Raw genomic sequence first — 27,948 nt, 5'->3', positions numbered from 1 at the left:
GAATTGGGAATAGGGGATGGAATTTTTGCAGGAGGGTGGGTGGGAGGAGGTGTATTCTAGGTAGCTGTGGGAGTCGGTGGGCTTGAAATGGACATCAGTTACAAGCTGGTTGCCTGAGATGGAGACTGAGAGGTCCAGGAAGGTGAGGGATGTGCTGGAGATGGCCCAGGTGAACTGAAGGTTGGGGTGGAAGGTGTTGGTGAAGTGGATGAACTGTTCGAGCTCCTCTGGGGAGCAAGAGGCGGCGCCGATACAGTCATCAAATGGCTCTAGAGTATATTGCAGCCTTGGTCCAAATACGGAGAAGAGCTGAATTCTACAGTGAGAATGTTACTGCCCTTTTCATCATGACAAGATTCCAGCATGACAGAAGCTAATATCTCATTTTGATAATCTACATTATTGTCATTGTTGAATTCACCACTATCAACATGCTGGCATTTTCTACTGGCCAGAATTTCACTGCCACATAAATATACCTTCAAGACAGAATTTCCATCTTGATCTCCTCCATAGGTCCCCAGCATTACAGATAACAAATAACAATCTTCAGCCAATTCAATTCACACTGCGTGATATCAGAAAATGAGCGGAGAAGCTGGATATGCAAAGATTCTGGGCCCTGAAAACATTCCAGCAATAGTATGAAGACTTATGCTTCAGAACTCACCACTCTCCAAACCAAGCTCTTCCAGCACAGCTACAACACTGACATGTAACAGACAAAGTGAAAAATTGCTGGGGTATGTGCTGTACAGAAAAAGCAGGACAAATCCAACCCAGCCAGTTACTGTCCTAACGGTCTGCCCTCAATCAACAGTAAAGGAACGGAAAGTGTCATCAACAGTACTATCAAGTAGCACCTGCTCAGTGACACCCAGTTTGGATTCTGCCAAGGCCACTCAGCTCCTGACCTCATTAAAGCCTTGGCCCAAATATAGATAAAAAAGGTGAACTTCAGAGGTGACAACCCTTGACGTCAAGGCCACATTTGATTGTTTAAATCATCAAGGAGGCCTTGCAACCCTGGAATCATTGGGTATCGGGGCCGAATCCTCTGCTACTTGAAGTCATACCTGGCATATAAGAAGATGACTGTGGTTGCTAACCACTCATCACAACTCCAGGACATCTCTGCAGGAGTTCCTCAGGGTAATAACCTAGACCCAGCCATCTTTAGCTGCGTTCATCAAAGACCTTCCCTCCATCATAACATTCGAAGTGGGAATGTTCACCAATGACTGCACAATATTTAGCACTAGTTGTGATTCCTCAGATAATGAAGTAATCCATGGTCAAATGCAACAAGACCTGGACAATATTCAGGATTGGGCTGACAAGTGGCAAGTAGCATTCATGCCACCCAAATGCCAGGCTATGTCCACCTCAAATAAGAGGCAATCTAACAACCATGTCAAGCCCCTTTTGATATTCAATGCTGTTACGATTACTACCCTGACTCTCATCCACCATCAACACCATTGGGACTACCATTGACAGGAAGCTCAGCTGAACTCACCACATAAATACAATGGCTAGGTCAAGGCTGGGAAGGCTGCAGAGAGTAACTTACCTCCTGACTCCCCAAAGCCTACACATCATCTACAAAGCACAAATCAGGAGTGTAATGGAATACTCCCCATTTACCTGGATGGGGGCAGCTCCAACAACATTCATCCAGGACAAAGCAGCCTGCTTGACTGCATCATATCCACAAACATTCAGTGCCTCTATCACCAATCTGCAGTAGCAGCGTGGTGTACTATCTACAAGTGCACTGGAGAAATTCAGCAAAGATCTTTAGACAACACCTTCCAACCTGCAGCCATATAGAAGGTTGAGGACAACAGATACATAGAAAACCACCACCTGCAAATTCCCCTCCAAACCACTTACCATCCTGACTTGAAAATATATCACCGTTCATTCAGTGTCACTGAGTCAAAATCCTGGAATTCCCTCCCTAAGGGCCCTACGAGTGCATGTCACATATACGTGGTACATAGAATGCAGCAGTTCAACAGGGAAGCTCACCATCACCTTCCCTAGGGCAAGTAGAAATGGAAAATTAACACTGGCCAGCAAACCACATGCACATGCCACAAGTGAAGAAAAAAATAACTTTCCCACCATGTAGAAATCAGGAATGAAATGCAATACTCTCTGGATTAATGCAACGCCCATAATACCACAGAAGCTAACCATCAGCCAGATCAAAGCAGTTTTCTCGACCAGCACCACAATCAACACATTGAATATTCACTCCATCTCCCACCAGGATACAATGGCTGCAGTGCTTACTGTCAATGATATGTAGTACATCAACTCACCAATTCCATTTCAACAGTACTTTCCAAACTTGTAAGTTCTACTTCTGAGAAGGAAGCGCACACTAGATGTCTGTGAACACTACCACCCTGTGTACATTCCCCTGTGTGTCACAAATCATTCTGATTTTGGAAGAGTATCTCCATTCCTTCAACTGAACTAGGTCAAAATTCTGGAAGTCCCTCCCTAATAGCATTGTGAGCATACCCACAAAACATAGACAGCTGCAATTCTAGAAAGTGGCTTACTGCCATCTTCCCTGGGGTGATTAGAGATGGACAATAAATATTGATCTTTCCAGGTTTACGAAATCATGAGGAACATTGAAAAGGTGAATAGCAAAGTTCTTTTCCCTCGCGTTGGCGAGTTCAAACTAGGGGGTGTGCTTTTAAGGTGAGAGGAGAAAAATTGAAGAGAGACCCAAGAGGCAAGTTTTTCCACAGAGGGTGGCCCATATGTGGAATGAACTGCCAGAGAAAGTGGTAGATGCAGGCACAGTTACAACAACTAAAAGACATTGTGAATAGGAAAGGTTTAGAGGGATATGTGCCAAACACAGGCAAGTGGGACCAGTTTAGTTCAGGAAACTTGGTCAGCATGGACAAGTTGGACTGAAGGGTCTCTTTCGGTGCTGAATTATATGATTCTGTTACAAAATGAAAAACAATACATCACCCGCAGTTAGTTCTTAGGGCTGGGCTACAAGTAGCTCTTTTTTCCATGGCTGCTGATTACCCTGACCCCTCTCCACTCCTTCCTTTATATCCTCAAGTTTTAGGGATACTGTTTTTACCCCCACCTCTTCCTTATCATTCCTTTCAGCTTTTGGAAGTTTTAGTACAGAGTAAAATACAAAGAACCTGGACTATATCGTATGGCTCCACCATACATAATGAAGTATCTAAAACAAATGTTTTCAGGGTGAGCCCTGATTTAGTGGTAACAGACTTGCCTGAGTGAGGTCTTGGGTGCTCTCGCCTTAACTGAGACTTCAGTGCATAACCTTGACTGTCGCACGAGTACAGCACTGACTGGGTGTCGGTGAAAATTAAATGATGGCTCCACTCACTTTCTTGGGGAACAACTGGATTTCATGGCATGACTTGATGAAAAGGGCTGTAGTTCATTAGTCTGTTCAATATACATGCCTCAACCATCACGGTCAAAGTAGGCGGTCATTAATTTCATTATCGTTGTTGATACTTGCACTATGCTAACTAGCTGCTGCATCAGCCAAACTTTCCACAGCGATGACATTTTTTAAAAAAGTTTCAATGTTTAGAAGATTGTAAGAAAAAGGAGCAGGTACCGGCCATTTAGTCTTTCGAGCCTACACTCACTAACATTTTCCATGTTGTATTCAAAATGAGAATTTCTTTACAAAATCACAACCTATTTCTCTCCTTCGCAGACTGTTTGCATTGTCCTCACAACGTACCTCCTGCCCCATCTTTGCAATTACCAACAAATTTGACCAGAATGCATTTGGTTCCTTCAACTAAGTTATTAATATTAAATCAGAAACATGAACATTGACCCTGTGGCACTCCACTCACTACAGTTTGTCAAAGTGAAAACTACCTATTTATCCCACTTCTCTATTTCCTGTTAGCGAGCTAATACTCTATCTTCGCTAATATCACTTACCCCATAAGTTCTTATTTTATGTACAAACTACATAATGCGGCACATTACTAAATACTTATTGGAAAAGAAAAGTATAGTACGTCAATTGTATCCCTGCTGACATTCTCAACGATTTCAAAGAAATTTGTTAAGTATGATTTCTCTTTCATAAACTATGTTGACTCTGCCTTATGGTGTTATGATTTTTAAATGCCCTGCTACTTCACCATCAACAATGGATTCAAGCATTTTCCCAATTTCAAAATTAGGAGAACGACCCGAGTTTGCGGTTTTATGTCACCCTTCTTTCTTGAATAATGGCTGTACATTTATGTCTTTACAATCTGTTGGGGCCTTTTCAGAATCTGGAATATTTTGATGTGGACATGCCAGCGTCGGACTGGGGTGGACAAAGTCAGAAGTGACACCAGGTTACGGTCCAACAGGTTTATGTGAAATCACAAGCTTTCAAAGCACTGCTCCTTCGTCAGGCTATAGTCAATGATTTCTTTTAAGAACCTAGGACGCAGGCTCTCAGATCCATGGAACTCGAGAGATAGTTGCCCCGTTAGTTTTTCTGACACTTGTTTTCTGGTGACTGACAGAGTCCTAAATTACTTTCTACATTTTGTCCATTTTGCCAGCACTCTTGGGTTGTTTTCTATGTTCTCTATTGAGAAGACAGATACAAAATATCTGTCCGAAGTCAATATCAGTTCCTTTTTCCAATTTATTAATTCTACAGTTTTCCGTTTTCGGGATCCAAGGCTCATTTTAGATACTCTTTTTCCATTTTACATCCTTGTTACTGTCTCAATTCTTGCTAGTTTTAATCTTGCATACCAATTTCTCACACTTCATTTTTTGAGACATCCTTTGCTGGTTTCCGAATCTCTTGTAACGTTCTAGGCTATCATTAATTCTCACAACATTGCACACTTTTACATTAATTTAATACCATGCTTAATTTCCTTAGTTGGCCACAGATTGTAAATATTTCTCAGATTCATTCTTTCTTTCTCAATGGATCATATCCATGTTGAGAATGATGAGATTTCTGCCACTCCTTCCCTGTCATTTTATGATTTAACATATTCTCTCAATCTACTTGAAACAACTTTGACTCAATACTATTGTAAATGCCTTTATTTAAGATTTGAATCATATTTCTTACACTGAAGCAAAATGTAAAAGTCTATAATGTTGGTTTTACCTCAAGGATCTTCTGTTATCTCACTACAAATTAAAGGTCCAAAACAGGCCTTAAAACAGGTCTAAAGTGGCCAGTTTTCTAGTTGGTTCCAGAACATATTGTTCACAGAAAACTCATGTATACACTCAATGAACCTATTCTCCAGGCCAACAATGCCAATTTGATTTGTCCTATCTATATGAACATTAAAATTGTCCACAATTATCACAGTAACCTTCTTACAGACCCCTACACACAGTTCTGTATAAGTCATATCAGACGCAAAACATTAATTCTGTTTCTCTCTCTACAAATGTTGCCTGCTGAGTTTCTCCAGGACATTGTTTTTATCCTATACGCATATATAGTCTGCACTACAATTTATCGCATGTCATTCCCATTACAGAATTATTTTATTTGCGATTTCTTATCTCTAATCAAACTGATTTTACAGTTTCACCACCTGAACCTAAGACTGCCTCTCATTTCTGGACTGATCCTATGCTTAATAGAGTTACCTTACCTCCTTTGCCTTCTTGTCCGATTGAAACAAACTCTTAAATGTTCAGGTTCCAGCCATGGTGACATTTTAACCACACCTCTGCTCAGCCTCTGAAGAGCTCAGGGTGATAAAATTACAAAGTATTTTTCTGTTCTCTCAATGGCATATCTTAGATTGCATGCATCTCCTATACAATGACTGCTCGTCCTTCTATTTGTGGGAAATGCGCTGAAATCATTAGTTGAGACAATAGAGGACTTGGTAAGGTTGTGCCATATATCATGTTGCTGATTGCCAGAGTCTTAAGTCTGACATGGCGGATTAACATATGATAAAAATGCCCTGTTAATTTCCTGATACTGGGCATTCACATGCAAGACAATCTGCGTGGCATTGTTGAATACGTGAACATGAATGGAATGACAAGCCTTTGCCACTTTTTAGGAGGTTGATATACAGCGCTTTGAGTGCTAGCTGCTTCTGTCAGTTGCTCCCTGCACCTTTGGGAACCATACCAGGCTGTAACTTGCACTTTCCCTCAGCTTCTTTGGTTCCATCGGGAAGGATATGAATTGTGTTGCACGCTTGAACAGACGATCAGTGACCTTTTTGATGTGGCAGTGAGCTGTGGCCTGAATAATGTGGGAAAGGTCACCAGATATTACCTGGAAAAAATCCAGTGGCAAAGAATTTCAAAGCAGTGGTGACCTTAATTGGTCGAAAGAATGCCCTTTACCTGGTTGAAGCAGGCCACCATTCTTCATTAAGGAGCTGACAACTCTTCCCAAAGCCAGTAGCGAGGAGGGGATAAGGAGAATGACAACCTTCTGAGAGACAGTTATAATCAATAAAAGATCCTTCTGTTGGCCCAACCTCTTTTGGACTGATGTGTGCACAAAGAGGAAAAAAAAACTTTGTGCCACCTCAAAGTGGCTCCAATCTAGCTTGCTGTATCTACTATCTACAGCATGGGAAAAGACAAGATTTCCCATCAAGAATTCATGTCCCCAATCCACAACATTAATTCCAGCAAAGCCGAGTAAAAGTCAAAACAAAACTGTCTGAACTCTAGAGCACTGAAGAAATCTATATGCAACGAAAGTAACACCACCACTCAGTTGCAACCAAGACAATCTCCTCCGAGCACTATCCACCATAAGCTTATCTGACTGTTACTATGTCTGGAGTGAAGGTCAAAGAGATTAGCTACACTTACTTCATCACCTATTTAAATGTTTCAGAATGGCTCCTGCATAGCCTTAAAAGGGACTGACGATCTTGAGGTGATATGCATCAGCCCTCCTCATTTTAGTCAATTACCACATCAAATCAGGCAGAAAATCTAAGTAAAATCTATTTCAATTTGTCAACTTATATTTTGTGATTGTCAATATCTGTAATATCTAGATGTGGTATGAAATGATTATAATGAAAACAGAAAATGCAAGAAAAAATCAGTAGCTCCATCATACAGCTATGGAGAAGCAAATAGAGTTAATGTTTCAACTCCAGTATGACAATTCTTCACTACATTTAGGAAATAAAATGTATATTCTTGGTCTATTGCGCGATATTTCACTGGAATGGTTTCAAATTAGTCACACTGTGACTAATAATAACATAAGGCAAAACATCAGTTTGTCAGCAACCTAACCAATTAACTAAAAACACATTTCAGTATTTTGTTGTTATTGAAACAATGTGCCAGGCATAGGACAAATCATCAACTTAGTTTCTCTCCCCATATGCTGCCTTACTAGCTGAGTATTTTCTGTTTTTATGCCAGATGTTTTATTGTAATGTACCCATTAGCCCAAAAAGTATAAATATACTGTTGTACATTAGTAAATAATATTATCCAAATCCTTGCTCTCTTCCTCACGTTCCTATCCTGTTCCTGCTGAAATGCAGTTCCATGAGCAGCAGCAGTCCTCAGTGCATTTCCCAATTCAGCATTACCATGCTTAAATATATGTATGCAGTGGAGGGACAGCAATACAAGTGAGCCCCATCCTGAGTTCAGCCCATGCCCACATGCACACTGCCCAGCAGCAGGCACTCCCTAATAATGAATAGGGAGAAGCCTTGCTGATTTTTTTTCTCCCCATTAGTTAAAGCCGCTTACAGTGCTCCTATTCTTTCATGTGAGGTAGAAAAACTCATGCCAAAAAAAACCAAAACAACTATCTCCCTCCCTGCTCGCCACCAACTGAACACTCAATAAGATCTGCTTCATCTTTATTTTTGGTGTTCAAATATAAAATGCTTAAAACTGGCTCTTTGATTTACGTTAATTTTCTTCAATGAAGCCTGTCAATACAACTTTACTGCCGATGTTCCTAAACTTGGCTGGAATGAAGGATATAGAATGGCTCGAGGGGATATGAGAAAGTTGGACAGTGTCTGAACAACTTTTCCATCTGGCACCTTGTTGCTGGAAGTACGGTGTTCGAAATACATAAACACAGGTTCCATTGAACCGCGACTCATTTAACACTAGGGAAGAGGAACACATCCATCTGAGCACTCTTCCAGCCAGTAATCATATTATTAGATTCAATACTAAAACCTGTAATTGCAAAGCAGAAGAAAGTAGCTGAAGAGCCACAACTGAAATATTGTGGGTTACCAACTACATCTACAGCGAGCACAGATTACAGAAAGATATTGCTGAAAAAGGGCATGTTTAGCAACACATAGTTGGAGTACTTTGTCCTAACATGTCATCTCAGATCTACCGAAAGTACTGACAAAATATCCATACCGCAACAAAACAGATCATAAGACTTGCCGCTCCGCAAACAACTTAGCCATTTCCTGGCAAAACCCTCTATTCAAAAAACTTGCACTAATAAAAAAAAATTCAAATAACTCCCATGTATAAAATATAACATTTTTCTTACCAATCATATGATTTGCAACATGGATCTGTATTTCTCGTTCAGTCTCAAAAGTCATCTGGCACTTGATACACTGGTAGGTCTTCTTCTGTCCAACAATTATAAGATGAAGGAAGCTATTATTTACTCAATTAATTAGTAAACGTATTCATTTAGCATTGTATACTTAAAGATGTCATTCATGGGTGCTCTGTCTAAAAGCAGGTCTTAGACTCATTATCTGGTGATGCTTCATCTTAACTTGTTTTCCGTGGCAGTTTTCTTATTGATTTGCCATTGCTTTCCAGGTTCAGGAACAGGGGAAGGAGACACACCCATATCTATCTCAGCCAGAAAGGAATCAAACCTGCGCTGATAGCATCAAACTGAACTATACCTTAGCCATCTAACCAAGTTGGCTAACTACCCTCACTGACGATTTAAATTTGTACAATAACTTAAATTCACTCAAACAGAATTGCACCTTGAAATTATCAACTGTAGTCAACATGGCACCAAGTTGAAACTTATACAAAATGCTTCTTTTAAAAAATGGATGCCACACAGTTAAGTCAATAAAGACGACAATCTCTTAAGTTTATTATATTAACATATTTGGATACACTACTTTGAGGAAAACTTGCATTAATATCAAATTTACCTACTGTTTTTAAATGTATGAATGTTTTTATTTGCTTACCCTTGGAGCAGGTGATGCCTGTGATGACTTTTTCTGGCTACTTGTTTCTGGTGTCATTTCTCTATGGTCTATCTGGATATGACTCTCCAGATCCTCGACAGTTTCAAATTTAACCGAACAATCCGGACACCGAAGACTGACACTGGTTCGTTCATTGTTTTCCTGTTGAGTTACATTTGAAGATTGACCATTGGTACCTCTGTTCATGCAACCTGCACATAAGCCATACGGCAAGCCATTGATGTCAAGTTTCACCAAGTCCTGTTTGCTCCTGAATTCTTTCAGGCATAAAGCACACTTGTAGAGTCTCTGATGACTCTGATTATTTGGAGAGGATGATGCAGAGTTTCCTGACAATTTTTGCATGTGGAATGTTCCATGAATTTTCAGCTCAAGAGTAGAGGTTACTGTCTGCATGCAAACTACACAACGGAACCCCGTGAGAGAGTTTCTCAGATCTGGGTGCATCTGACAGTGCTCGATGAATTCTTCTTCACTCTGCAATGGCATTTTGCAGATCCTGCAGGTTCCCGTATCCAGACTTTTGCTATGTGTGACCTTGTGCTCAGTCAGTGTTAGAAGGGAAGGGAACCTCTCACCACAAATAGGACACATGTAGTGTTTAGCAGGTCCACGATGGGTCTGCATATGCTCTCGGAGACCACTCTCCGAGAAAAATGTCCGAGCACAGATGTTGCATTTGTGGCTCCCCTTGATGAATTCAGCCTTTTTCCGAGAACAATCATCTTCTCCAGGTTGAATATTGTGATCTCTCAACCTGTGATTCTGCAAAAGGGCCTCCATAGTGTATGCTGCACCACAGATATCACAGCCGTACATTGGTTCCGAAGCATCAATATCATCTTCGCTAGCTTCGTGACTGTTTAGTGCTTCCTGGCTTTTCATCAGTATGTTCTGAAGATCAGTCTCCACTCTTTTGTTACATGATACAATGCCATTTGTTGTACCATTCTGGCTGCTGTTGTCGAACACACAGTGCTTCTCCCTTAAGTGCTTTTCTAGCAAAATAATGGCATGGAAGGCCTTACTGCAAAATTTACAGTTATATTTTTTGCTGTGTGTTGTAATATGGCATTGCAGTTCCACTTCTGTACTGAATGTGTCGCCACAGAATATACATTTACGGGCCTTTGCTGGATTACCTAAATGGCTATGCTTGACATGAAGTTGAAGATCTGCTTCCTTTCGGAAATCCCAATTGCAGGCTGTGCAGCGATACATCTTCTTTTCGTTACTGTGCTTCACTGCTAAATGCACCTGGATGGAGACCTTGGAATCAAACACTTCTTGGCACAACGTGCAGTGGTATAGAACAAAAGTATGCATATCCAACAAGTGCTTCTGTAGGTCATCAACTGAAGAAAATTGCTTATCACAGCTCTCACAGACATAATGAGTTGAAGTTGTCATGTAGTGTATGGTGAGGTGTTGTAACAGGGTCTCCTGGGAATCAAAGTCCTCTTTGCACTGAGGACAGGATTGCTTCCTTAGAAGAATTTCCAAATGTGACTTCAGATGGCTTTGGAAACTTTCAAAAGAAGAGAACTTGAGATCACATTGATTGCATGGGTATTCCCCATTTGACAGTGATTGTACACTTGCTGACAACCTCTGTCTTTTCGGAGAAGAGACTTCTGCATCAGAAGAAACGGGACTTTGTTCCGACTTTGACTTTCTGCCACTGTTTGCTGCTAGTGGAATGTTCTTATGGTTTTCCTTGATGTGCTTTGTGAGCTTAAGAATGGTGCCAAAAATGGGTGAATTGGTACAATAAGGACAAGAATAAACTTCCATGAAGGACTGCGTGGCTTGGAGTGCAGGAGACTCCAGCTTGGGATTTCCTACATTACAGTGAGCTTGTTGAATGTGATCTGAGAGTGAAGATTCTGTAAGAAATCCCAGTGAACAATGGGAACAGAAGAAAGTATGGTTTCCATCTTGAGAGAGTGTATTTGGAACACAATGTGTAATTCGAATGTGTTCCTGCAAACTACTTAGATCGGCAAATATTTCTGGGCAGTAATTGCAGTGAAACGTTGATGCACTGGTGAACTGCATTACTGGAAAAATATTATTTTTGTGGACTTTCCGGACATGCTCGTTTAAGTTATATAAAGTGGGAAGTGAATCAAGGCAGTATTGGCATGTGTGACCTTGCTGAGGTTTATCTGAGTGAATAGTTTTTAAATGAATTTCTAGGACAGCCAAGCTACTGAAATCACGCTTAGAGCAATATGGGCAGCTATAGGTGACTTTAGGTGACCAAGAGTTTTGACTTCCTTCTCTTTCCAAAGATCCTGAAGGTTTCCTGTGACTTCTGGATGGTTTTAAGGTAGAATCAGGCGTGGAACTTCGTTCTACTGAAGCACTAGAATCTGGGGTCGTGCTACTCATTGAAGCTGCACTTCCTGTAGCAGGATCAGGGCTCACACTATGATTACTAGAATCTGGTTGTCTGTGGCTATCCAAGTGGCAATAGACTTCTTCCACTGTAGGAAACTGTTCTGGGCACATAGGACACTTATGTTTCTTATTCCCATGAGCTAGGTCAATGTGATTTATCAATGCATTTTCTTCTGCAAATACTTCAGGGCAATGGATGCACTGTAACTCTGCCTTCTCACAAATCTGTGGGTGATTTGTTGCGATATGTTTTTCCAAGTCTTCAACTTGATTAAATGTCTCATCACAATAATCGCAAACAACATCTTCTTTCTTCATCTCCTTCTCAAGCTTTGTAATATGATCTTTGTTCTTCTTGTGAGCCTGCATATGACTCTGTAATGAACTTGTGGAAGAGAACCCACGTTTACAAATTGTGCACTTGAATGGCTTACTTGAGCTGTGAGTTTTCAGGTGGATTTTGAGATGATCACTGCGAGAAAAAGCTGCTTCACACTCGTGACAGTGGTACTTTTTATCTCCAGTGTGAAGTTTGATGTGACGGTCACGACTTCGTTTATGTTTGAATAGGCGGCTACAAAATGTACACTTGAAGGGAAGTTTGTCACTGTGGATTTGCTCATGCCTCTTAAGATAACTCAAACGGCTGAATGATTTATCACAAAATTGGCATGGGTAGGGCAAACCAGTCCCTCCTTCTTCATCCACCAGGCCAAGATCACAGCCTTCTCCTAGCATCTGAGAGGGGGATGCAACATCTTTACTGGAGGGCGATGAAGCTACCCATGATATTTGTGGGTCATCGTCGCCATCTGCAAATGCAAGAAGATTATAAAACTCAATTCTCGATTGACTTGATGAATAAGGGCAAACCATTCTTACAGCATGCAACTTTGTTGTATTAAAGTCTGTGCTTTTCTCAGCAGTATACGACGGCCAATGATAAAACCAATTGTGCCATATAACATATACTTTTGCCAAATAGGAACAACTTTACGGCTGAAAGATAAGTTTCTGAACATGTCCAACAATTATAGCTGGCTAAGTAACTTATTAGGATGAATATCAAGAATATTAAAAGCACAAAAATGCTATTTTAACAAGATTATATTACATTTTATTCGCTTTCATCTATGGTATCTAGAATGAAGAAGATACGCAGTAACTGGTTCCAGTGCAAGTAGTCACTCTGGTGCCATGTCTTCCAATGCTCCAGCAATCTATTCAACACATTCCCAAATGAAATTAGTTGGGAATTGTTTCGGTTGATTACTGGAATTCTCAAAGCACAACTAAACTCGTTAAAGTGGCAAAAAACTTTGAAATAATATTAACTAATTTCTTGGAAAGAGTATTGTGTTTTCAGCTTAAATATCAAACAGATATATTTAAGTTAGACTGTCATTCGTCCAAAAAAATTATATGCACAAGTACAGCAAATCCCTAAACAATCCAAACTGTTTTCTAAGGCCACTTGATAAGAAAATACTTACCCCAGACTGCTCCCGAAAGATTCTTGCAGCAGGAAAGTCTGACCTTTATTTTGTAACAGCCTCTCAGCAGAATCTGATGTTGTAGGCGCTTTAAATAGTTTCAATAAATGTCACTGCATAAACTTATTTCGATATAAATATTTTGTTAATTTAGAATCGCACACTATACCCTGTAAGCATGAGCCTTTATTGCTACAAAACTAAAATTACGATGAATGTAAAAAAAATGATTGAGAGAGGATTAAGGTCATTAAAAAGTGCTAATCCTTTAAAATAGGCTTGTTCACACACAGTGGCAAAGAGCATGTGGCTTTTAGAATGCTTTTTCTATATTCACAAGGGAATTAGCAACCAGGGATGCTAATATTAAACATTTTCAGCAAAATTTATCGCATAATGAAATGAGGCTGAACTACCAGCATTTTCAAAGCAACTTCTGCAGTACTGTTCAACCTGGATAATGTGTGTTAGTATACATGTGTGGGTGCACTTGCATGCACATGTTTGTCAAGAAATGAAATAGAAGGCCATTAACAAAAAAAGAACCCTTGGCTTGCTAACTCTCCTACGAAGGATCATTTGTGTCTTATTGTACTTAAGGTGACACACACACACACAGCTTATATTTGCACTTGTGTGCATAAACGTATGTCTACCTTGATTTTGAAAGCTCGTCATTATCAAGGAAGAGACTGCAATTTTACATTTAATTGATTTACCCCTGAAAAGGATTCAATATCAGAAATAGGATCCCTCTTGTGGTGCAGTGGCAGTGTTTCTACACCTGGACTGGAGGGCTGGGTTCAAGTCCCACTTGCTCCAGAGGTGAGTAATAACATCTCTGAACATGTTAATTAGAAAAATTGACTAAATTTTTAGAAGTTAAAAACAGTATAAATATGGCGCCCAGGCACAAAATAAATTAGAATGAAACATTTTCCAGGAGACCATTTGCAAGCCTGTAAGGAAGCTGCTACGAGATCAAACAATTACCCTGTAATGGCAACCTCGAAGTGTTGCGTTTGCTTGGTTATACAAGCGTCTTTTAGAAGCAATGTATAACATAGTTTCATTCAACTATGTGAAGCAACATTAATAAACAGCACTTAATGTAATAAAACATGTGGCAAAAAATATTAAGGCATTCCAGACAAGGATGATTGGGAAAAACGTAGCAGTGAACTTCACAGAGGTAGGGTGGTTAGCCAAAAAACTGATCAAAGAGTAGATTTCAAGAAACAACATAGAAAAAAGGAGATGGAGATACAGGTGTTTACGGAGAAAATTGCATGGATTACAACGTAGCCAGTGAAGGCAACACTTGCTGATGGAGGTGCAAAAGGCAAGACAACAAAATTAAAAATACACAGGTATCATGCATTTGTAAAGCTGGAGAAAGTTACAAGGATAGGGATGGGTAAGACCATGGAGAGATTCAAAGTCAAGAATGAGAATTTAAAATGAAACTATAGCATGAGTGAGAGCCAAAACAACAAGGACAGCGGTGATGGCTGAAAAGAACCTCTGATAAATTAGACACAAGCAATGTATGAATCAGCTGAATTTTAAGGAGGATGAAAGATGGGAAGCTGGCCAGGAAGCACAGAGTCTAGAATCAAGTCTGAAAGTAAAAAAGACATGCATGAGCAATTCAGCCATAGATGAGCCTAGACAGGGAAGAGCGATCAACTATTTTCCCAAATGGATACAGAAGTAGACAGTTTCGATGATGGGGAGGTTACAAGATGGAAAGTTTGTTTAAGGTCAAATGGGATTTTGAGACTGTGAACAGTTGGCTCAGTCTCAAAACCAAGGCCAAAGACAAGCTGAAGTGGCTAGGGAATAGTGTGGTGGGGGCCATCTTTTTCGTCCCTTAAAATGGTTTAAGAGAAATACCAAGGATGAAATCACTTTTAGAAGAAAAGTAAACTTTAATAAGAAAATTTCTAACAACTTTTTCATTAAGTTGGAGTTGGTTCATGGAATGACAGCTTGGGTTGGGTTGGGAAAAATAAACAAGGTGACAGTACACAAGATGAGACAGATTGTAAAGTTTTATCCAAACGTATAACATTTCCACATTTAAACATTACATATTTAATGCATTCTAATGGAAGCACTGGACAAGTGGAACCATTCAAGAGCTCACTTGGTTTACATATTCAGTGCTATCCCTCAGTAGTATCATCTGGGGAAAATGATGGTACAGTATTGAAGGACAAGAACTCAGCATAGTGATGGGTCACAAGATATAGTTCCTGACCATGTTGAAGTTGTGATCTGAGCTGTGAAACTGTGGGGAGGAGTCTTCTATAGGAAGAAGAACTTGCTCCATAAATTTGTAGCAGCATGCTGGAGGACTGTTAGCAGACTGCCAAGTTCAGCCTCATCTCGCTCTTGGGAAATGAAAATAATTAATTAATTGGTATGTGATCGTCAACCAGACTTTTCAACCAAATAAAAACCTGATCATCTTCAGTTTCTTCAAAGAATGGATATTTATCAAAGTGATTAAGCTATCGTCTAATTTTGTCAACACACAGCAAATTACATTATTTTAAAAAATCAAATAAACATTAACAAACTAATTTGTGAATTTCACATGTACCCCACAACCAACGGTTTAATCATATCAACGATCAGAAGATAAACTGGAGCAGCCACACTGCGAGAAGAGCAGGAAAGAGCAGAGCGAGCTCTTCAGTGATGGTTCAGCTCTCAACCGATTTACACGATCTCAAAGACCCAAATCACTCAGGTGGTGAAAAATTCTTCATTAACAAATATGTATCTTGTCATTAAAAAATTCAAAAACTCAACATCCTTTAGGGCACAGCAACTCACCTGATAGTCACCCCTACCAGTGAGGTCCATATCCACATTCTTCACCAATGAAACAACTTGTCCCTAGTATATACTATTTGCAGGATAAATTATTCTTGCATCAAATTATCAATTGTTTGCACAAGGTAAGGGGTCTGAAAGGAGTAATGCTGGAGTCTGCACTGAGCACTGTGGTGGGATTTGGACTCATATCCAAACATCACCAGACTGGGACTTTGGATAATGAATGACTAGTACACCACATCTCCCCTTCTAACTGGTTTATGTAACTTTTACCTAACTTAAATCATGCAATAAACTATATTTTGTTGAGCAAAGAGCCTCTTCCTACTCAGATTCAATAGTGAATTATTCCATTATCAAAGTAAACCAAATAGATCCTTAAACCAATGAAAGGAAGAGGAGCATCTTTTTACCTACAAATAGCAAACAGTGATCAGCAGTGGGCATTGTCGTTTTATTCCGAGAGGTACACCCATGAAAAATCCAATGCACCCACATGACATTTGGCAGAAAGTCAAGTGAGTTTAAGGCTTTGAAAACTTTACTGTTTAAGAGCAACTCAACACAGACTGTTAGCAGCTGCAAGTGTTTGAACTAACTACAGCAGGAGCTCATGAAAAGACCAACAATGATGCAATGTTTTCAATTCTGAATCTATTTGTTGCATCTCTTTTGAAGAAGATGGGCTAAACACCTCAACATCATCCTTTCCAACTTGGCTCTTCTAGGTATATTTTTGAAATTGCATCCATGAACTGAATTTCGAAATTATCTTTATTTAAAGACTCCACTTCTTCCTGTCTAATTCTACGGGCCTGTCTCACCACGACAGTTAGTGAACAATTCAGGATGTTCCTCTCGTCACCTTGCAATTTCTTTTATTTCCAATGTGTTATAAAGTGGAGGTCTAACCCCACACCCGTTAACTAAAACTGAAACACCAAGGGAACCCTGCCTCACCCTATAATCTGAAAAGAAGTGTGAAAAGTGGTATAACTTGTGTTTCACTTTTCAATCTGTTGTAATGGAGAGGTTAAATAAAATGACTTCCTCTCACTCTATATTCAACAAGTAACGACTAACAAATTGAACAATTCCTCCTTGGCTATTAACTAATCCCAATTAAAACAGAACTCTAATGGTGTACGTTCCAATACAGACAAGTCCCACTTCTACAAACCAAAATAATAATAATATAAATCAAAACTTAATCTTTTAAAATTACATCCAGGACGTCTTCCAGAATGCTCTGCACCCTCTCCACTGATCTTCGGTCAGTAACACCTTTCTCTGTCGAAATCTTATGTCAGGAATGCCTCTCTCCGTCCAACTCTTGCATCAAGAATATTAGCTAGGAGTGCCACTGTATCTTTCATCAGATGATGGTTACTCCGAGAAATTAGAGAATTTTGTGACAGCCAGTGATTTTCTCTTTGGATCTAATGGGCTGTCGACTCTATCAGATGGCAGTTGCTCTCACACCAATTTTTAAATGCCCTTTTCTTTTATACCCTTGATGACCTATTAATTTCTTACAACGGTTTGGACAACCTGGGACCAAAACTATCAGATCTAAAATTAATTCAGTGATAGTAGGAACTGCCAATGCTGGAAAATCTGAGATAACAAGGTGTAGAGCTGGACAAACACAGCAGGCCAAGCAGCATCAGAGGAGCAGAAAAGCTGACATTTTGGGTCTGGACCCTTCTTCAGAAAGCCATTTAAAATTAATTGGTTCCTAGTTTCTCAGTGTTAGGTTTAAATTCATTAGCTGATTTTCAAACTTGTTGCCTTTGTAACAAAAACTGCTGCCTGGGTTGTTAACCATGTAGCCTTTTGATACAATGTTTCAATTTCCAGAGCTCTCTATGCACCTGCATTTTTTAAAAATCTCCAAAACAAAAAAGATTATATCACCTTTTAAAAGGGACCACATACTCTTTCCCCCTACCCCCCCAATCATTTTACAAACAATTTCTAACGTCCTCTACCCAACTGAGCAACAAATAGATGTTCAATTTCATTTGGTGAAGACAATGTTCTTCAATCTGCCAGTTCCTTGCCCTCCTTTTCTGATGAAGGGTCTAGGCCCGAAACGTCAGCTTTTGTGCTCCTGAGATGCTGCTTGGCCTGCTGTGTTCATCCAGCTTCACACTTTGTTATCTTGGATTCTCCAGCATCTGCAGTTCCCATTATCTCTATACCTCCAGTGAATATTTTCTCTATCATTAAGCCTTCGGGAACACAAGTAGTATTGTAAATGCCTAACATGGGTAGATTTTCTTTTTGTTTAGCAAATATTTCACCTACACCAACTATAAAGTTTAGCTTGAGAGAAGGTCAAGCAACACAGGCAAGTTGGAGAATGGTATAAAGCAACACTGGGGAACATGTGGCTCCAACAAAAGGCATGAGAAACACCCCCTTACAATTAAATTATAAAGTCACCTGTTTAAAATTGGTCCAGAGAGAAACAACTGTCCTAGTGAAATGGGTTTCTGATATCAAGAGTCTTGCTTTTGCCAACTGGAAGCAATTTTAGAAACAGACATGAATAACCAGTGAGGCCATGAACAAGTGACAGAAGTTGTACTTCATTGCACATACAAATGAAAAGTAACTGTTTATAGCACATTCTGTTACCCAACAACATTTTTTTGCTTCACGACTATGTTATTCTCATACAACAAAAACAGTCAAAGAACAAAAATACATGATCTGCTAACCAATAGGACATGCTTTGCTTTTGGTAGAGGTGCCCAACTCATTAACCACATTAAGTAAACAACTATGAAAACACATTCTCCGAAAATCCCTTTAATATACTTCTCATTGTTCACTGGATTTTGTGCAGTGAGTACCAAAAATATTCAAGCTTCACTTTCGGCAAAAATTAAGTATAAATGCAGGCTTCAACATCACCTTCAAAAGCAAGTGGATTAGGCACAAGCACACAGAGGTAATTGCTGTCTTGGTTAAGTCAAGCAGAATGAATTTTCCAGGATAGTAACTTGATACCGTTAGTGGCCAATGGCTATATTATGCATACTTATATCCAAATTTAGGCTCAAGCAGGGGCTAAAATGTTCAAATAGATCAAAGTTTCAGATATCTTCTAACCAAACTGCTCAGAGATATGAATATAGACCTCTGAAGCAAGTGTGGCTTGGTTCCAGGCCTCCTGGCTCAAAAGTAGGGGTATTGCTACTATCAGAAGATCCGTCTGTTAAAAGTTAATCTGCAGTAGTTCCCCTGAGCCTCATATGGCTTCAAAATACAGCCATCTGATCCAGAGGCAGGCACACTGTGGTTTTGCCACAGATCCACCAAGATCAAAGTTTGAACGTCCCTAAAATGACAATATAAATATTGCCCTAAAACACTCCTCTGTAAGGAGATGGAGAGTCGGTACAGGCACGATAGGAATTGAAATGAAACTAATCTTTATGTAGTGAAGACACCAGAAAGCTTGGTATGCAATGGATGCAAAGGAAGAAAGGCCGTAGTGCAGACTTCAGATTCAAAAAATCTAAACCAACAGTCAATACAGTCAAAACTGCTGGAGTTTAACAGCTTACAGAACACAACACTGACAAACTTTCCCACTTACAGATAGTCTATTTCTGACTGCTCAGTTCCCATTCTGGACTTTGTCCTCCATTTCCAGTGATGGGGTTTCAACTGATGTGTATTACAAGGTCACAGAATCCCACAATTATTTAAATCACCATCAACTGTCCTGCATAGGCTGTAATCCATTGTTTCCATTTTTCTCAACTACAAAATCATTTTTTTTGTGAAGACCAGGTGTACACAAATCAGACTTTGTGTGCCCAAATCAGTTGTAGTTGATTGGATCCTTAAATAGGTCGCCTTTCTTTTCCGTCTTGTATAGTAATCTACTTCCACTGCGTCTTACACATCTCTGGCTCAACATCCCACATAATCAGCGTCCACATTTCATATCATTTTCTGCAATCTGCCACCAAAATACTGCTGCACAAACAATATTTTCCCTACACATTTAATCATTCGCAGGATGTGGATGGGTTTGGCAAAGCCTTAATTTATTGGGAAAATGGTGGTTGAAATACCTTCTTGAACTACTGCAGTGCATTTGATCCAGCACTCTTCATTGTCAGTTAAGTAAAGCAAGGAGTCCCAAGACTTTGACCTAGCAATAACGGAACGGTAATATATTACTATAGCTCGTTGATGTATTACTCGAAGAGGATCTTAAAGGAGGCAGTGTTCACCTGTTTGTTCTTCTAAGTGATAGAGATAGCTAATTTGAGAGATATCCTTGAAACAAATTTCAAGCATTAGTGCAGTGCACCCTGTAAATAATATTAACAATAGCCATCTTGCGCTAAAGGTAAAAATGAATGAATTATACAGTACAGGAGGCCTTTTGGGCCCCTTCAGTGTGAGCCAACAAGATTATTCTAAATCTACGAGATAACAAGGTGCAGAGCTGGATGAACACAGCAGGCCAAGCAGCATCAGAGGAGCAAGAAGGCTGAAGTTTCAGGCCAAGACCCTTCTTCAGAACTGCCCCCATTTCTGAAGAAAGGTCCAGGCCCGAAAAATCAACCTTCCTGCTCCTCTGATGCTGTTTGGCCTGCTGAGTTCATCCAGCTGAACACCGTGTTATCTCAGATTCTCCAGCATCTGCAGTTCCTACTACCTATGTTCTAAATCCACAGTTGTCGCACTATCCAGCACTTGGCCTTTCAGGCTTAAATGTTATGACATTTCAAGTGCTCATCCAAATGCTTTTTAAAAGGTTGAAGTTTCCCAGCTTAACTATCTTCCAGGCTGTGTATTCAAGACCCTTACCATCCTCTGGGAGAAAAGGCTTTTCCTTAAATCCCCTCTAAACCTCCTGTCTTTTACCTTGAAATTATACCCTCTTGTTATTAAACCTTCAACTAAGGGAAGCAGCGGCTTTATATCCACTCCGTTCTTGTCCCTTGTAAACTTATACAATGTAATCAAGCCCCGTCCCAGCCTTCTGCACTCTAAAGAAACCAACCTGAGCTTAGATAGTATTTTTTCAGAGGCACACTGCTTCATCCCAGCTACATCCTGGTGAATGTCCTCTCCAGCCCATCCAGCGCCATTGTATCTTTCTGTGCCCTGACAGAACTGCACATAGTACTGCAGCTGCGGCCTAACTAAAGTTCTGTACAGTTCCAACATAACCTCCCTTCAGGAGGTCGTGGTGAGCCAACTTCTTGATACAAACAACAGAGGTCACAGCATTGACCCCGAGAAACACCACTGGTCACAAATCTCCAGTCAGAAAAACGCCCTTCCACCATTAATCTCTGGCTTCAATGACCAAGCAAGTTGTGTGTCCATCTTACGAGCTCACTGTGGATCTCATCGAGCTTCAACTTCTGTACCAGTCTGCCATGAGGGAACTTGTCAAAGGCCTTGCTAAAGTCCTTTGTAGACAACACCCACCAGCTTGCCTCAAACCTTTGTCGCCTCCTCAAAAAACTCAATCAAGTTTGTCAGGCACGACATCCCCTACACAGAGCTGCCCATTGCTAATAAGTCCGTAACTTTCAGAGTATAAGTAAATTCTGTGCCAAAGAATCTTCTCCAATAATTTCCCTACCTATAGCTTTGGGCTACAATTTCCGAGCGAATCCCTGTGCCTTTCTTAAGCAAAAGAACAACACTGGCTATTCTCCAGTCTTCTGTGACCAAAGAGGACACAAAGATTTTGTACAAAGCCCTAGCAATTTCCACCTGCACTCCCTCAGTAGCCTGGGATAGATCCCATCAGGTCCTGGGGATTTGTCTGCCTTAATATTTTTCAAAACATCAACACCTTTTCCTTTTTTATATTGACATGCCCTAGAACATTAACATACCATCCACCGTGTCCTTCTCCTTTGTGAGTATCGATGCAATGTATTTGTTAAGGACAGCACCCATTTCCTCCGGCTCCACGCGTAAATTACTTGCATTGTCCTTGAGTGAATATCTTTTCCCCAGCCACCTTCTTGCTCCTTATACATGTCTAAAATGCCTTGAGGTTTTCTGTCATTCTGTTTGTCAAGAACATTTTGTGGCCCTCTTAGCTGCGCTAACTCTTTTTGAAGTTTTTTTCCTACTTTCTTTATATTTTTTGATGGCTCTGTCTGTCCTCAGTTTCTTAAACCTTCCATATGTGTCCTTTCTCTTTTTGATTAAGCTCATAATTTCTCTAGTCATCCAAGGTTTCTGAACCTTGCCATCCTTATCCTTCATTTTCACAGGAAGATGCTGGACCTGGACTCGAATCAACTGGCCTTTCAAAGATTCCACATGGTAAATGTTGTTTTACCCTCAAACAGTCACCCCAGTTCCTGCCTAATACTCTCATAGTTAGCCTTCCCCCAATTTAGTACTTTCACCAGAGAACTACCCTTATCCTTATCCAAAAGTAACTTAAAACTTACAGAATTATGGTCACTGTTCCCAAAAAACACCCCAATGAAACTTGAATCATCTGCAGGGCTCATTCCCCAATACCAGGTCACAATGGTCCCTTTCCTATTTGGATGACCTCTGTATTGTTTCAAAGACCGTCCTGGACAGACCTAACAATTTCTGTACCTACTCAAGCCCATTCACTAGAGGGGTACTTAAAATTACCCACAACAATAACCCTTCTTACATATTTTTATTCATTCGTAGGATATAGGGATTTCTGTCCAGGCCTGCATTTATTACCCATCTCTAATTGCCCAGACAGCAGTTGAGTGTCAACCACATACTGCTGCGGGTCTTGAGTCATGTGTAGTCCAAGCCAGGTAAGGATAGCAGTTTCCTTTTCTGAACTACATTGGTGAACGTGATAATTGCCAACAGTTTCACAGTCATCATTGGACTCTGAATTCCAGATATTTATTGAATTCACATTCTACATCTGCCATTCAAACTCAGATCCCCAAACATTACCAAGTTCTCTAGGTTAATAGTCTGGTGATTAAACTGCTAAATCATCATTTCCACAATCTGACCACATTTCTATCCCTCTATCACCTGGCGACTGCTGGGAGGCCTGTAGTACAACCCCAAAGCCTGTCGTACAACTGTTCCTATTCCTGAAATCTACCCACATGAGCTCTCAAAGGTGTCTTCTTTCAGGGAAGGTGAGATATTTTCCCTTAGCAGTAATGCAACTCCCCCATCTCCTTTACAACCCTGTCCACCTCGCCTGAAACATCCAAAATCACTATATGAAACTGCCAGTCCTGTCCCTTTCTCAACTAAGTCTCTGAAACAGCTACAGCATCACAGTTATATGTATTAATCCAAACTCTGAATATATCTGCCTTACCTGTCATCCTCATCACATTAAAACAATACACCTCAGGCTCCCAGACCTGCTGTGTTCAGTAATCTCTCCACCTGTTCTTCCTCTCAGTCTTATTGGTTTTAGTCTCAGACTCCTCCTCAGTCATTTTACTCACTGACCAACTTGGTCTGGTGCCCCTCCCCTCTACCACACTAGTTTAAACATTCCCAAGTAGGGCTAGCAAACCTTGCTGCCAGGATATTGGTGTCCTGCCAGTTTAGGTGCAACCCATCCTTCTTATAGAGGTTTCATCTCCTAATGATCCACATATCCGAAGTCACCCTCTTACACCAGCTCTTCAGCCACATATTTAACTGTACTATATTCTTACTTCTAGCCTCATTGGCACGGGGCACAAGAAGTAATCCTGAGATTATAATCCTGAGGTCCAATTTACAATTTGCCATTTTAACTCCCTTTGCAGGACCTCGTCAGTCTTTCTGCCTATGTCGTTGGTAATAATATGTACCATGACGTATGGCTGCTCACCCTCTCATTTCAGGATGTGCCACAGGCATTCGGGGAGGCAACACAGCATCCTTCAGCCTCTGTGCAGCCACAGAAAGGCCTATCAATCCCCTGACTATTGAGTTCCCCATTTCCTCTGTTCTACCACACTTTGATCCTCCTTGTTATACAACAGAGCCACCAGTGGTGCCACGGTTCTGAATGCTGCTGTCGCCATCCCCTGAAGGGTCATCCCCACCAATGTCCAAAACAGTACACTTGTTAGAGAGGGAGTAACCACAGGGGATGCCTGTACTGACTGCCTGCCCCTTCTTGCGGTCATCCATCTATCTGCCTGAACCTTGGGAGTGGGCACACCTCTGTAATTCCTGCCAATGACATTTTCTGCCTCCTACATACTTTTAAGTTTGTTCAATGGTTGCTCTAACATATCCATACAGTCTGACAGAAGCTGCAAGTGGGCACAATTCAGCAATGTTCAAACTGTCTCTGATCTCGCACATTCCACAGGACAAGCATACCATCCCACTGACTGCCACTTTTACCCCCCAGCTGCAATCTATTAAATTAATTTACAGTGAACTAAATAGTTCTGAGTATTAGATACTCACTAAAAAATATTAAATACATTATTCTGTAAACAACATTCTAGTGCTTTTCTCAATTCCTGTACTGTACCACTCAACCACTAGCCCAAAACCTTACAGGTATGAAAAGGTTAATGGAAATTGAAGATAAGCAAAAAAAAAATCACCTGACCATTACTGAACAACCAGAAGCCCTTCTGTCCAAAAGGCCACTTTTGAACATGTGATGTGACCAAGTGCAGTTCCCTTGATCTTCCCCGTGAAATGAAACATGGTAAGGCTGCTAACTTGCGCTATCTCCTCAACCCCGGCCTGTCTGGTTTTGGTTCCTGGCTGCTACCTGAAGTTAAGGCTGCAAGGCTGCTACCTGAAGCTCGCAGTTATGCTGACTGCACCGACTTCTCCAGGAATCATCTTCAGTCACTTCTCGTCCTTAATAAATAATGCAACCTGGCTACCTCTTGTACACTTTCTCCCATCCTGCCCAAAGATCTTATATCCTGGAATGCTGAGTTACCAGTCTTTCTCGTCTTCAACCATATCTCTGAAATTGCAACAACATCACATTTTCATGTGCCAATCCATAACTCAATAAACCTTAACTCAAATGTCTTCCCTGAAATATTCTTAGCATTAAAGGGGCAGCACGATGGCTCAGTGGTTAACACTGCAGCCTCACAGCACCAGGGACCCAGGTTCGCTTCCAGCCTCAGGCGACTGTCTGTGTGGAGTTTGCACATTCTCCCCGTGTCTGCGTGGATTTCCTCCGGTTTCCTCCCACAGTCCAAGGACGTGCAGGTTAGGTGAATCGGCCATGCTAAATTGCCCGTAGTGTTCAGGGGTGTGTGGGTTGTAGGGGAATGGGGGAATGGGTCTGGGTGGGATGCTTCAAAGGTCAGTGTGGACTTGGGCCGAAGGACCTGTTTCCACACTGTAGGGAATCTAATCTAATCTAAAGAAAAGGCAATACAGCATCACCTTACTCCCTTGAAACCCAATACAACTGAACTCCCTCTGCCTTGGTTCCTTTAATTAAATATGCGGCTTCTCTATCATACTAACACTGTGTCCTCTCCCCCGGAAGGCAGTGAACTTCAGTATTATTCCACACTCCACCAAGACAGTGAGGTATATCCCATCTGCAAAATTGTGCCTTATTGATGGTTGAATGGTTTGAAACTTTGGGAGATGAGTGACAGGTCAGTAGTCAGTACCCAATTGTGGCCCTGCAGCCACACCCATGTACTGCTCTGGTCCAGTTAAATTTCTGGTGAGTGTTCACTTTTCCCAGGAATTCAATAACAGTAACATCACTGAATTTCAAGGAAGGTGGTTAGATTCTCTCTTGGAGTCAGCTCATTTCCTGGCACCCGAATGGCACAAATCTTTCTATTTATTGTCTGTATCTAGTTGCATTTAGCCATGGGCTGTTTAATTATGTGACAAATTGAGAATGGAACTAAACACTGTACAATTTATCTGTGAACATCTCAAGTCTTAATGAGCTGAAAAGCATTTATGATACAGCACAAGGTGGCTCAGACACTACGGGAAGGAAGGTTCCACAGTGATGGCCTGGAGCTAATGCGATTGTCTAACAAAGAAAACCATACTTCTTGGTGTTGTCGATAACTCCAAGCAGTGGAGAGCTTTCCCAATTACCAGTATTTGTAACTAAATTAGGAATCCTCAGTGTCAAACTCAGTTAAATGCTGCTCTCATACCAAGGGCAGCCACTCTCACCACAAGTCTGAAATCTAAGTTTTTTTGGATATGTTGGAGCAAAGTCTATAAATGAGGTTTGCAGCTGATGTTTTCCGGCAAAATTTAAATTGAACATCAGTGACCAGGTCTTCGGTAAGCAAGCACATTAACTGATGCAGCAGCAATTGGTCAGATTAGATTTTTCCTTATTTTGTGCACAGAATATACCTGGGTAATGTTTCATCTATTAATGAGAGGCCAACATTGTGGCCACGTAGAAAAGCTAGCTTAGAAGCACAACTAGTTCTGAAGCATCACCCATTAACACAACTGAGGCTAAAGTTGGTAGTCTCTACAGTACGCTTTAATACAGAAGTAGCTGAAGTCTGAGAATTTTGATCTAGGCCCAACTGTCTCCAATCGCTTCATCAATGACCTGCCTCATTATACATTCAGAGGTGGAAATGTTTGCCAATGATTACACAACATTCAGCACCATTCACGACTCCTCAGATACTGGAACAGTCCATGTTCAAATGCAACAAGATCTAACAATATCAAGGCTTGGGCTGCCAAATGGCAAGAAACATGTGCCACACAAATGCTAGGCTATGACCACCTCCAATGAGAAACAAACCTAACCATTGCCCCTGATATTAAATTGTGTTATCATCATTGAAACCCCCACGATCAACATCCTTGGAGTTACTATTGACCAGAAACTCAACTGGTCTCACCACATAAACACAGTGGCCACAAGAGCAGGCCAGAAGCTAGGAATACTGCAGTGAGTAACTTACCTCCTGGCTTCCTAAAGCCTGTCCATCATCAACAGGGTACAAGTCAGGAGTGTAATGGAATATTCCCCAATTACCTGGATGGGGGCAGCTCCAATAACACTCAAGAAGTTTGACAACATCCAGGACAAAGCAGCCCGCTGGATTGGCACCACATTCAAAAACATCCACACCTTCTCTACCACCATACTCAGTAGCAGCAGTGTGTACTATCTACAAGAAGCACTGTAGAAATTCACAAAAGATCCTCACAGACAGCACCTTCCAACCAGAACCACTTCCATCACAAAGGACAACGACAGCAGATACTTGGGAACATCACCAGCTGCAATTTCCCCTCCAAGTTTCTCACCATCCTGAGTTGGAAATATGGCACCATTCCTTTCCTGTTGCTGGGTCAACATCCTGGAATTCCCTCCCTAATGACACTGTGGGTCAACCTACAGCAAGTGAACTGCAGTGGTTCAAGGCGGCAGCCCAACACCACCTTCTCGAGGGCACCTAGGAACGGGCTATCCTGCTGGCCAGCCAGCAACACCCACAACCCATAAGTGAATTAAAACAAAAATGTTTCGCACCTCAGCAACAGGCTTTGGTGGATCATCAACTGGGTTCTTCTTGTGCAAGTTAAGAGCAATTTTGTCATTTGCTCTCATCTTTTGTGCAGTGTCATCACTGAATTTACACGTATATTATATCCTTATTGATTCCACCACCATTTATGTCTGGATGTGACAGAATTGTAGATCTTTGATCTGATTCATTGTTTGTGAGATTGCTTAACCAACTATACCATAATGCTTAGCAACTTAGCATGCATCTGGTCTTTTGCTATAGCTTCACAAAACTCCTAGAATAATCGTTCAAAATCTGTGCTGAACCAGGAACCGTCATCTTTATGCTAATGGTACAATGAAGGATTTATTACTTTATAAAACTACAGATTAACATGGGATACAGCTCTGGGCCACCGATGGACCTCAGCATCTTGTGGATACCTAGTCTTGAGCTGATACATATGTTCTGAATTTATTTCACTCAGCA

The 27,948-nt window shown here is 40.8% G+C and overlaps 1 protein-coding gene across 7 annotated transcripts in view; it reads right to left on the bottom strand.

The window, feature by feature from the left end:
* znf423 (zinc finger protein 423) overlaps positions 1-27,948 on the bottom strand; it is a 333,392-nt gene that overhangs the window by 178,435 nt on the left and 127,009 nt on the right. For 6 of the 7 annotated variants that reach the window (XM_059651673.1, XM_048546745.2, XM_048546746.2 and 3 more), the window contains 2 exons: positions 9,228-12,463; positions 8,552-8,636 (listed from right to left, as the gene is read on the bottom strand). In XM_059651673.1, coding sequence (XP_059507656.1) covers positions 8,552-8,636; positions 9,228-12,463 — 3,321 coding nt within the window. The remainder of the gene's footprint in view (positions 1-8,551; positions 8,637-9,227; positions 12,464-27,948) is intronic. The other variant, XM_048546744.2, reaches the window with a different exon arrangement.

The sequence above is a fragment of the Stegostoma tigrinum genome, chromosome 16, assembly GCF_030684315.1.
Source record: "Stegostoma tigrinum isolate sSteTig4 chromosome 16, sSteTig4.hap1, whole genome shotgun sequence".
Classification (NCBI taxonomy): domain Eukaryota; kingdom Metazoa; phylum Chordata; class Chondrichthyes; order Orectolobiformes; family Stegostomatidae; genus Stegostoma; species Stegostoma tigrinum.
This window is presented reverse-complemented; position numbering and strand designations above follow the sequence as displayed.